At 33.6% G+C, this 12,679-nt stretch overlaps 1 protein-coding gene across 1 annotated transcript; it reads right to left on the reverse strand.

Annotated features, from left to right (window-relative positions):
* Positions 1–3,994: 3,994 nt before the first annotated feature.
* LOC112039820 (agamous-like MADS-box protein MADS3) lies at positions 3,995–12,265 on the reverse strand. The gene is made up of 8 exons (XM_024072724.2): positions 11,953–12,265; positions 9,117–9,192; positions 8,085–8,146; positions 6,804–6,903; positions 5,463–5,504; positions 4,764–4,805; positions 4,527–4,666; positions 3,995–4,185 (listed from the first exon to the last, which is right to left on the reverse strand). The coding sequence occupies exons 1-8, from the start codon at positions 12,132–12,134 to the stop codon at positions 4,083–4,085; spliced, it is 747 nt and encodes a 248-aa protein (XP_023928492.1). The 5' UTR covers positions 12,135–12,265; the 3' UTR covers positions 3,995–4,082.
* Positions 12,266–12,679: the final 414 nt, after the last annotated feature.

Consider the following 12,679-nt stretch of genomic DNA (forward strand, 5'->3'; position numbering starts at 1 on the left):
CGTAGGGGCCTAAAGTGTGAATGAATCTACTCACGTCTTCCACGACACTTCCATTTCTTCCATCAAAAGGATGGAACTTTGAGGGTTCATATCCTTTGGGGTATGGCTTGCCAAGGAGCTCTGATAGGAATGGGGGATCTCAAGAAAATTGTTTGGGGATCCCCGAAAGTTTTTCCCTTTCTTACTCTAGGAAGGCACTGACATCTGCCAGTGTTAGGTACTAGGGGTTGGCTCCCCCTCCCACAGCTGATCCTCCCTCTGGCTGGGTTCTGTTTTGGTTGCCCATAAGAGGAACATTGTCCCTGATTTCTTGTGTCTTGCCTTCTTTGAGAAGGCGAACCTCTTGCTGCAAATCCTTCAACGTCGCTGCCATTTGAGCCACAGGGTTTGGCTCCTGCCTTGCGTTCCTTTGCTCTGACACGATCTCCTGTTCTGTTTGGGGCACCTCGTTCCTTTGTCTAGAGGCCACCTCATTTTCTCCTACGGGCTTAGAGGCCATAAGTGGCACATTGTTTCCTTTGCTGTTCCTTTGCCTTGGAGCCATGTTTCTGCGAAGGGACTGCTTTTTTCCTTTCCTTTACCCAGTCCCCAGTGGAGTCGCCAAAATGTGAGCATGCCTTTTTCTTCAACACACCGGCCAAAGGATCCTTGGCCAAGTAATTTTAGTTTGGTGGATTGGGCTTGGTTCACCGTAGCTAAAGGGTTGTTTAAGAACCAAGTGGTGCACAGGGAAAGTTTCCTACAACACAAATAAACTAACAAGCGAGAATATTTATATTCAATGACAACGAAAACAGTAAAGAAATGCAAAGTAATCAAGAAATACACAAAACAGTGGTTAGGGATCCCAGGATTAATGAGAGGTACTTTATTAATTTTCTTTGATCATAGTTACAATGAGCTCACTAAGACGTGATGCAATATTCAAATAAGTTCAAAAATTACAGACTTTGATGGCTATCTAAGCCTCTAAGACTTGCAAAGTTAGAATCCTTTTGAATTCGAGTATGTGCTATAGTGGCTGTTCTTGGGATACCGGGAGATGTTTCTCTGTTTTCCTTGAATTTTATAGAGTTCTCTTAATGATTCTATTATGATTTTCCTATTTCTAAATGCTTTCAACGTTGGTTGGTTCTTTCTTTTATAGTGTGACTCTGGGGCTTCAGGGTACCAGTGATTTCTCTCTTTTGCCCCTCCCTGGGTACCAGAGCTCGTTTTGTGCCTATCACTCAAAAGGCTGAACATTTCCCTGTTCCTCATAATCTCCTCCTTTGGGTGCTGTTTCTTTGAAAGCCCATGGCTGACTTTCCATTCCAGGGTGTGCTTAAGAGAGTTGTTCTTAATTTCACGTTCCTCAAAACTTCTTATCTTTTCAGACTCAGCTTTTGGCCGTCCTCCCTTTTATCATTTTTCCCAAGTGAGCGGAATTCATTTATGCTAAGTCGAAAGTTTCCTTCTAGCCACTTCCATTTATAGATTCTCGTTCTTGGTTCCTTGAGGTACCGCTCCTTTGTTCATGAATGGTTGGGACTCATCTGTCCTTCCTTCTTTGTGCTCTTTGGTACTTTCCTTTGAGCCATTTTCAATCTTATTTAGGCTGTGTTATGCGTCCCAGGGATCCCGGGCCCCTGGCAATCTCTGGGATCTCGGCCTAGTTCTTCTTATTGGGCTTCTTTTAGCTTGCTGATCTTGGCTGGTTGGGCTTTTCCTTTGTTTCATGGGTTTTAAATGCCTTTTCCTCCATGGGTCTTTAGATCCCACCTCTTTGGGCCCTTCATCCTTTTTTTCTTTTTTTCTTTTTCTCTTCATTACGTGAACCCAACTCTTTTATTTCTCATGGGGTTAGTCTAGTGTGTTATCTCTTTGGGCCATAGGTTGTGATTTTTTGAATCTCAACAAAATTGTTGCACTTACTAAGGAATAACTAATACCACATTTTAAAGAGGAATAGTTTTTCCTCATTTTGAAGAATAGCTATTCATAAGGAATAACTATTCCTTATAATAAAAACATAACCAAACTAAAGAATAACTAAATTATAAGAATAATCATTACATTATAACGTTTATTACAGCCTACCAAACATGCCCCTAAAGTTAAAAAAAAAGAAAAAGAAAAAGAAATCCATATTGTAATCAAAATTGGTAATCTACTAAGTTGGCAAACCCAATTCCCTGAGCAATATGACCTCAGCAAGCAGTTTATGGTGAAACATATGGAAACCATTTAGATGTAACCTTTACCAATTTCCCTTGAAAAGCATTCTTCTAATGACAGCTCGGTAAGCAGGTGCGCATATACAGATTTGTCCAGTGTAAAAAAGAAAATTAAATACAAGAGTTGCTACACTAATCAAATATTTTGAGAAAATATATCGAACTCCAAAGTCAATCCACCATCATATTCAGCAGGACCGGCTCAAGATAATTTGAGGCCTAATGTGAAAATTTTAAAAGGGCCTTTTTATATCTAAATATCACTTAAATGATATTTATTTTATTTTTTACATTATAATTTTTTTTTCAAATCTATTATTAATTCTTACTAATTAATAAGACTAATTCATCCAAAGTGAGCTAGTGATACTTACTGTATAGGTTTTACAAATTGATAGGTCATTAATAAATAAAAGTTATTTAAAACATTAATTTATTATATTGTTTGATCAGTTTGTAAGTTTTTTGTCATAAAATTTGTATTAGTTTTAGCATTTTTCATTCACTTAATGGTGAATTGGTAATTTTATTGTATTTCTATTAATTCATAATTTTTTTCTTGTGTGAAGAAGATGTTAAAGTATTACAAATTTTACTATAAAAAACTTATAAATTGATGTGACATTTCAAGAAAAAAAATAAATGAATATTGAATTATTTATTGTGATTAGACACATTAATTTATAAAACATATGTGATAAAAAAATGTGTAAGTTAAACACCCTTTTTTTAATTAGAAGAAAAAAAAATTTACTGGCCCCATTTTAATTTGGGGCCTTTCTATGTTAGCGGGCCTTAGGCCATGGCCTAAATGGCCTAGGCCTAGGGTTGGCCCTAATATTCAAGCAGAACTAGAATTTTGCTCAGCTAAGATATTTAAGTTAAGGACCTGTTTGGTTAGGCATTTTGGAAGCTTAAAATGTCATTTTTCAAACTCAACTTTGTTTTGCAACTACAACTCCTCATAACTTTTTTCAAAACACTATTTTCAAATAGTTTATACAAAAGCACCCTAGCTCAATATCAAACCGCTAAGAGACTTGTTTTAAAGTTGCCTAAATAAGATATTTGGTGTTCAAATTCTCTTTCCTCAATTATTGAATTATAAATAAATAATATCAAACCTTTTTTTTTTCTTGGAAACAGGCTCAATATTAACTTGAGTCCACAAGGTTGTATCAATGAAGTTTAGATGCAAAATAATTTTAGGAAAATTCCATTTTCTCTGCCTTATTTATACATTTATTGCGTCTCTCTAAACTTTAATTAATACCAAGCACTGTTATTTGTTGATAATAATTATAGTTAAGATTTCCATAAATTTTATTGAAAAATTAAAATTTCTATCAAACAATTTTCAAAATTATTTTTGACATTTCCACTAAAATCATCCAACTGATCTTTCCTTTTGAGAGTCGCAATTGTAGTAAGAGTAATATATATATATATATATATGCAACAATTTTCACAATAGTTGAATTGACAATTTCTTAATTGTTCTAGTCTAAACCCGCTATTAACATTACTTTTTTACCTGGTAATAAAAGTTTGGTACTTCAATAATTGTGATTTTTTATAATTGTGATTTTTTTTTGTAAAATTTGTTTTGACTCTAGATATATGCTTGTAGTAAACTTGACATGAAGGAGGAAATGGGTTATATGGTTCCAGCTTTGACATTCAAAAGTTTGCATAGAATGGCATGAGAAAGTTGATAAAGAAAGGAAGCATTTTATCCCTATAATATGGATGCAAAATAAGTATCTAAGCATCTCTCATAAAGTCATAATATCTTGTAAAGACGTAAACAAGTATATATAAATCCCAACACAAATGCCATACACATTATTTAGGCAAATTATACTTTTAGAATTTGAAGGGTGTTGCAAGACCCCACCCTGGAATGAAGTTGCCCTCATTAGACATGTTCTTTGGACCAGACGATCCTTCTTGAGCATAGTGAGTGAACCTGTTAAAACAATTACTATTCATTAGAAAATTTAGTTCTGTATTATATATTTTGTTTGTCAATAACTTTTATACAATTTAGTTCTAAAAAACATAAACAAATGAAAATAAGCTCTTTAAAACACACTCTAAAAGTGATTAATTTTTCTAAGGGACTAGTCTTTCTAGGTCATTTCCAAATAGTTATAAACTAAGTTTCAAGATTAGCTTCATGAATTGACCTCATCATCCTATCTTGAATGCTGTTGGACTCACCTATAAGTTGAAGTTGTTCCAAACATGAACTGACCTCATCATCTTAGTCAAGAATTTATACATTTGAAAAAGAGAAAGAAAGTATACCCTATTTGTAAGACAGGTTCAGTTTGGCACTCCATGGGGCTGAGTGGAGAAGGATGGAAAGCAAAGTTGGTATTTCCAGCAGCTGAAGTAGAGCCCCATATGGTTTGAATAGCCTTAAGAGTATGTCCTTCCTCGTTAAGCTGTAACTTTAGATATTGGAAGCAAGAAGAGGTTAGCTTTACAAACATAGATTATAATTTATAAATTATGTCACAATAAGGATTATTAAAGTATGACCTTAATCTTAAGCTGCTGATTGAGGTCTCCAAGTTGGCGCTCCTGCCAAATTGGTCAGCAGAAGGCCTCAATAATATGCAATTATTACACGTTATATGCATAAAAATAAACAGAAATAGAAGAAGCAGTAGTGCTGTGTGAAGTGTTGTCATCTGCTTGCTATAAAATTTAGAGCAAAGAGAGTCTTAATCTAATGCATTGGCCTTTTCTTTTCCCTTGCGATTTACAAGATACAATTAATCACAGTTCAAATGATGCTATAGAATTTAAGCACATATGTAAGTCAACTCAAGCGACTCTAAAATCTTGAGACTACCGCTTGATTATTGTTGTTACTATTGTAGGTCAACTTAAAAAAAAGGAAGGTGTGAGGGGTGAAGATGATAACTAGAAACATTGTTCTCCTCTCAACTCTCCAATTGTATACAAAGTGTCATGGTTTTAGGTGATCCATATCTAAGGAACATTTGTTTAATTTCCCTCTCTCTCCACCAGATTTATTTACATGTCCATTAGAAATGAGTCTTTGTACCTTTGAGCACACAACCTTGTCAATTAGTATAAAATTAATGGTAACCCTAATCTTCATGGTGCTACATATATATGAGCTCAACAACATTCAAATAAGATCCCTTTTTTCTCAAAAATAAATAAATAAGATCAGCTACTATTTGAAGAAGATTATATGACTTTGCTTACCTTTTTGCGAAGTTCTTCCATTTCTTCAATCATAATTTGCGTCTGCAATTAAGAACAAAAGACAAGTACACTTAATGCAAATCGCATTTCTTTATATGATTAGTTGACATCATTACTTCCTTTTCTATTTAAAAAGAAGTTAACTTTGCTATTTGTTGTAAACATTAGAACTGACTTAATGTAGAATCTAAGTTTATATTTGGAACGTGTAATTTAAAAATATTAAGACATTTCAGTTTCTAGGTGACATAAACATCCAAACAATAGGAATTGTGAGAACAAATGTTTTCATTTATTTTTTGCAGTTTACTTTGCAAGAAAATTGATTGCATAATACTTAATAATAGAAGTCATCCAAATATAAGTTGTATGGAATATGCTTTATGTACTACTAATTTTACAATAAAAGATTTATAAAGTAACATAATAGCTTATGTGATTGGTGTTACATCAATAATATGATAAATAATTTTTTTGTTTTGTTTTGTCTTTGTTTTGTGTCCAAAACTGAAAATATCGGCTTATATGACTTAAGTAGTAAAGTTTGTAATAAACCGAATATCGCTTATAAGCTTTATTCATTCAATAAAATATTTTCAATGAGAATAAAAAGGAAATTTGGTAAGGATACTGCTTTCATAATCCACAACATATAGTATGCTAGAATATATATTTCATGAGTGAAAGATATCATGTTCAACTATCTCATCAACCCATAAATTACTCAAACTTTTCTTTATTTATGTCTGTATGTGTTTATAGACATAAGTGTTTATATTACGAAAATATTCGTGCATAGAACAATAGTAGAAGTGGAAAATACATTCCAGTTTGGCAAGCCTCACATCGTTGATTGAGCAAATGGATTGAGAGTTAAATTTGGCCTACTGTATCTGAGATGAGACTTCCAACCAGTGGGAGACAGGAACGATATATTTAAGAAAAGAGAAAATAGTCTAACGTAGGAATAATTTGAGGCGAAGTGGTTGATAGAAGCTTGCCATAAGAACTTGAATTTTCACTAATTTTCAACTACAAGGGAGAATTTTAAGTCGAAACTTCTTTTTTTATTGACTGAAAGTAAAGACATTGGTTGTCTATTATGGTTTTGCGTGGAAACCATTTCAGGAAAAGATGATTTCCACCACCCTTTTTGCATATCTTACGATCGAAAAGTTCTTGTTTCAAAAAATTGAGAAAAAGAGATTTAGCCATTAGAGCATGTATATCCAACTGAAGCAAATATCATGTTCATACAGGTGGATAATTGCAGAGTACTAACAAAAAATCCTCTTCATGCTGTGTTGGGAAATCTACTAATGATAATTGATATATAGGTACCTTCCTTTGCCTAGCTAGTTGCAGAGCTCCTTCAAGCTGCTTCTCAAGGCTTTGCAACTCTTTGACGCTCAATGGTCCGAGATCTTCTCCAAGCAAATGCCTTTAGAAGGAGTACATAACCAAGTAAAGATTAGCAAGGTGGCACTTTTAATTATCATGCCTGTCAAAGGATTTTTTAAAAGAAAAATGCTAAAACTACTACTAATTTTATTATATAAGACTTGCACACTAATATGGCAATAAAAACGATTGATACCATTTCAATAATATATAAATAAATGTCTAAATTATTTTTTGTAACTAATAACATATTATTTTATAAGACTTTTGTAATATGTTTTGTGATATAACTTGAAAATCCAAATTCCACGAACAAAAAGTAGACTAAGAGTTACAATTGCAGAACATGACTATAGTCGTATTCATCAAGTATGTGCATATATATGTATACAAACGCATGCATGCACACGCATACATGTCCACGCTTGCACTTCTGCCCATGCACACATCCACGTGCACCCCCCTGCCCCCCCCCCCACACACACACACGCACACACACTCTCTCACACGCCCACGCCCACGCCCACACCCACTAAGGTAGATACATAAAAAGTATGTGTATACATACGCATTCACACAAACAAGAAATAAAATATTCACCACAAGATAATAATACTTAACGTGATTTAGTCAATTTCATACTTACATCTAAGGGTTATCTTGAGTTGGTAGGGCTTGGGTTGAGTGTCAAACCACCAGCCAACTTGATCACAATGAGTTTGATAGAATACTAACGGCTACCATCTAAGAACATACAATAGAATACTAACTGAATCCACATTGGATCTCAATTAAATTTTGAGTTTAAACTAGAGATTAGCTTGATAAGAGTCATCATGTAAGCGAGCGGCTGGATAGTTAGTCAAAAGAAATCCTCATCAAGTAAAACTCTTCTTGGAGTACTCTCTCTTGTGCCATCTCACAAGGGTCACCCTCAACAAGCACCCTAGGGCATGGAGTGTGGAAGATACATAGACTCTAGTATCCTCTATAGTGGAAAATTGACATTCTAAACATATGAGAGTGAAAGGAGGTTGTAAGCAAGCTCAGATTGTGGGTTATTGATTTATGATGTATGTCAATCCAAACCAAAAAAAAAAAAAAACGCAAATAGGTAAACAAACCATAATAGAAATATATGTAAAAATATTTGTATGAGAGAGAGAGAGAGAGAGAGAGAGAGAGAGAGAGAGAGAGAGAGAGTATCTGGAATGACATAACCTTTGAGTGATCTGAAGAGAATCATATTTAGCCTTCAACATTGCATACTCTTGGTAAAAGCTCTGCATTAACAAAACAAAAACCAAAAAGAATGTATAAAGAAACGAAGTGTTACATACCTTGATAGATATCAAACAGAATTAAGATCCAATTCAAGATGCTACTATGGTAAATTTTTAAATTTCTAAGAAGGAAAAAAAAAAAAAAAAAAAAGTGACACCCACAGAAAGATATGTATTGAAGTTTAGGCCATATAGGGATTAATGAATAAGACCTCCAGTGAGAACCACAAGAAGAAGAAAAAATACTAATAAAAATAAAGCAGAAATTTAAAGAAAAATGGTTTTTTCATTCCTAAATTTTATTTAAAAATTTGCCGTGGTAAGAAATTTGAAGCCAATTCCACCAAAACATGGTGGTGCAGACATGGAAATTAAAGGATGGACCATGAGTTTAAGGTTTCAATCATCATTAATTGACAAATAAATAATTGAACAAAAATTGAAGATGGAAAGGACAACGTTTTAACCAATTAAAATCATTCATTGGTTGATTGCATAACACTTATTTAATCTAATAATCTTGAAATTTTTATTTTAGTTTTGATATTAGTAATATGCTAAATAAAATATGATAAAGTCCATTAGTAATATGGTTAATAGACTTGTAGTACAGGTAAGAAACTTGGCTTGCTTACAAGATAAAGTTGAGCTTGAGTCTATTATATTGGGTTAATATATTTCTAACAAAATAAAAAATCTAATAATTGACCAACTTTAACAATGTTTGTTGTTGTTCAATACTTAATAATATTTCTATACCATATTGTGAACCTCTTAGTTCTAAACAACCAAGGAAATGAAAATGAAAGGGAAATAAGGATTGCGACAAATCCTATTATGGTTTATATGTTGATCAAAGTTTAATTTCATGTGTGTAGAGAAAAATGCAAATCTGTCTAAAATCTGTTCAACTTATAAAACTCTAAAGATGATACTAGAATTTTAAGGAGGAATTTCAACAAATACAAACCTGTGTTTCACGTTCAATGCTGTTATCCTGAGGAGTGAAGCAAGATTGCTGGTATCGCTCTAGAGTTTTGGTTATACTGCAAAAATTGAATACTAATAATTAAAAACATATGTTAGACAAGCATAAGTAGAGTGGTAGACCTTAGTATTGAGTTTGCATATTTGAGCCTAACCAATAACAACTTGCATCAAGAGACAAGAAAAACAAAAAATTGACCTTGATTACCACTGATAGTATTGCGGAAACAATTTTTTTTCATAAAAAATCGAATGCCCTAATAGCTTAATCTTCTTTAACTCCCATATAAAAATTGATTTATCAATAACTATGCTCATGAAACCACAATTTCATGTTGTATATGCAGCATGTCAAACATCTGTCTCCACTGTTTCCTAGCCACTAAATAACTCTCTTCATACTATTTTTCAAAGGGATTTACCTCGTATGATACTTTATGAAATCAATGGATAGAGATGCATTTTTTTGCAGTGATCAAAACTTTTCCTTATTATATATTTCCATAAAAGAAAAAAAATATTCATAACTAAATGCAACCTCTGATGTACTAATGACTAAGAGATAGTTGATTATTTAACTCCTTTTTCCCCCCATAATCTTTTGTGGGAAATCCAACCAAATAGGCTACATTTTCACCAAAGCCTAATGATAAGGAAGTGGCCTGGTCGAAAACAAGAAACAAAAGGCAAACCAAAAAGAAAAAACAAGACCTTTTCTCTAACCAAAAATCAAACAAAAGCTTTTTATTGTGTTGCATAAAAGTAGGTCTCATCTTCACTAAAAGGTTAATCCTGAAAGTTGAAAACTTGAGAGAGAGATTTGTTTTTCACGAAAAAGGAAAAACAAGAAATAAAAAGAGAAGAAATGAAACTTACTGGGAGTAACTTTGACTACATATTGATATGCAAGACGAGGATACACTATTGACGTATCATTTATCATCAGTATGAAGCATACAAATTGAAAATTGGACTGAGCTACAGTTTCTTATCTGACACTCATCTTGACAAAACAGTAGCACCAATTATATTCCTTTCACTAATTTAACCGTAACTTCACACACACACACTGCTGACATATAGCAGTTTTAGTTAACATTATACAGTCTCACGTGTCTGACCCTTATATCTCCAAAAAAAAAAAAAACAGGACTTAGTTGCCCTAATTTAATCTTTCTATAATAAAGAATTAGTTAGTGTGTGTGAAAGAGAGTGAGAGAGTGTGAAGAAACTAGTAGATCTGAGAATTAAAGGTGAGTGCTTGATTTGCTTCCCAGTTTTAGCCAGAAAAGAAGTACTAAATGAACAAATTAAAAAAGAAAAAAATTGATAAAATCAACCTGGAAAGTTCTTGATTTACCACACCAATCACACTGTTAAAGTGTTTTAAGTTATTTTGAGAGAGAGAGAGAGGAAATAACCCAAAAGAACTGAGAATGATTGGTGTGTTTGATTGGCCAGCACAGCCCCAGCAGTTAAAGAGATGAAGAAAGAAGAAGAACAGTGTTGAATCCAAAAGATCAAAGGATCAAAAGAAATGAAGACAAAGTGCATAAAGTCTTTGGATTCTGAGAGTTCTACTTGATTGGCCACCCAAATACAAAGCATTAAACTTTTTCCCAGAGAGAAAGAGAGAAAACCTAGATCTTACACAAGGATCCAAGAGAGAGAGTTTTCTTGTCAGTGAATTAAAGAGGTTGTCGAAAAAGCTTGAACAGTTCCATCAAAGCACCAATATGTAAAATCTAATCCACACCTAGAAAGCCAGAGAGAAAGACATACAGAGAATGAGGATTATTTCTTTTTTTTCTTTCTGAAATTTCAAAGGACGATGAAACGTGTCGATCAGTGATTGGAAAACGGCTATAATTTTCATGAACCCCGCATTCCTCCATCCAAAATCATGGGACCCCAGAAGCCCGAAAACACAGAAACCAGAAAAGAAAGAGCTATTCAGTTTCACAGAGAGAGAGAGAGAGTGTGCGAAAGAGGTCAGAGATGTCAGATATATGTGTTGAAGAGAGCAGCCTCTGCAGAAAAGTTGAGAGAGAGAGAGAGAGAGAGAGAGAGAGAGAAGAAAGACAGCAATGGAGTGTGATTGATTCAACAACAAAAATCAAAGGTGGTATCAAAATGACAAGTTTGATTTAACATAGGTAATGTAACAATAACGCAGAAATCTAAAAGCCTGAAAAAGAAAATACAGAAACAAAAGAGTACTGGGAATATCCAGCATACAGAGACAGAGAGAGAGAGAAGTAACCAGAGATTTACTAAGGACAAGAAATCTAAGAGAACCCCAAAATCTAAAAAACAAAACTTTGTTGAATGTATGATCAGGATTTAAGACTCCCAAAAACGTGTCAAGAAAAAAAGAGAGAATGAAAAACAACTAGAAACCTTTGAATATTTTTTTGATGGGGAAACCTTTGAATACTGAATGAATATCTTTATCAAAATGACAAGGAAATATATATGTGTGTGTGTGTGCGTGTTCAACAAAGGAATAAAAATCAAAGAGAAACCCGGAATTCCTAAAGAAAAAGTAATATATTTTTGGGTAGCAACTATTTTTGTTTTCGGTCTTTACTTAACAAGAAGCATACATCAAATCACTGAATGAAGGAAGTGATCAGAGGCTGAGGAGTTATGAGAAGAAGAAATATTTGTATTCAACCAAGAAGAAAAAAAAATCCAAGAACCCCGTGAATTTATGACAGAAAATATTTGAATATATAAAAGAAAGAAGATAGAGAGAGCTATAGGGTGTATATTTTTCATAGAGAGAGAGAAAGAGAGAGAGAGAGAGGATATTATACCCAACGTTTCCATAATCATAAAGCTTGCCACGACTTGAGAAAATGATGAGAGCAACCTCAGCATCACAAAGCACAGAAAGTTCATGAGCTTTCTTGAGCAAACCATTCCTCCTCTTAGAGAAAGTAACTTGCCGGTTGATCTTGTTCTCTATTCTTTTCAGTTCCACTCTTCCCCTCCCCATACTTCCTCTATCTCTCTTTCTAAAAAGTATTAGACACACACACACAATACTCAAAGAGGAGTGGAATTTGTATTGGTTTTAGGTTATACAAAAATGGAGGTGTGGAATATCAGAAAAAGTGAGGACTAATGATAAAGGCTTGTCTGAGACAAGTGGTAGTTGATTTTGTGGAATAGATATATATATATATATATATATATATCAATATTGGGACACTAGGATCTTCTTTTACAACAAAATGGAAACCCAGTAATTCTTCCTTTTTTTTTTCTTATTCTCTTTTCCATTTTAATTTTAGCAAGTCACATTAGCTGTGTCCCTCTCTATTTTTCTCTCTCTCACACACACATACAACAAAGTTGCATTGAGTATTAGGGTAAAAATGAATTCTTCCACGCGCCTCACTCAAAGTGTGAGTTCACTGTCCCATGTGGAAGTGTTAGATTTATCACCTACCACACCAGCTGAATTATTCTGATATATGGGTTGCTATTTGTGGAACTGAGTACTAATAGGGTTTTTTTTCTTTTTCTTTTGCAAATGAA

This window comes from Quercus suber, unplaced genomic scaffold (genome assembly GCF_002906115.3).
Source record: "Quercus suber isolate HL8 unplaced genomic scaffold, Cork oak 2.0 scaffold_169, whole genome shotgun sequence".
In the NCBI taxonomy this organism is placed as follows: Eukaryota; Viridiplantae; Streptophyta; class Magnoliopsida; order Fagales; family Fagaceae; genus Quercus; species Quercus suber.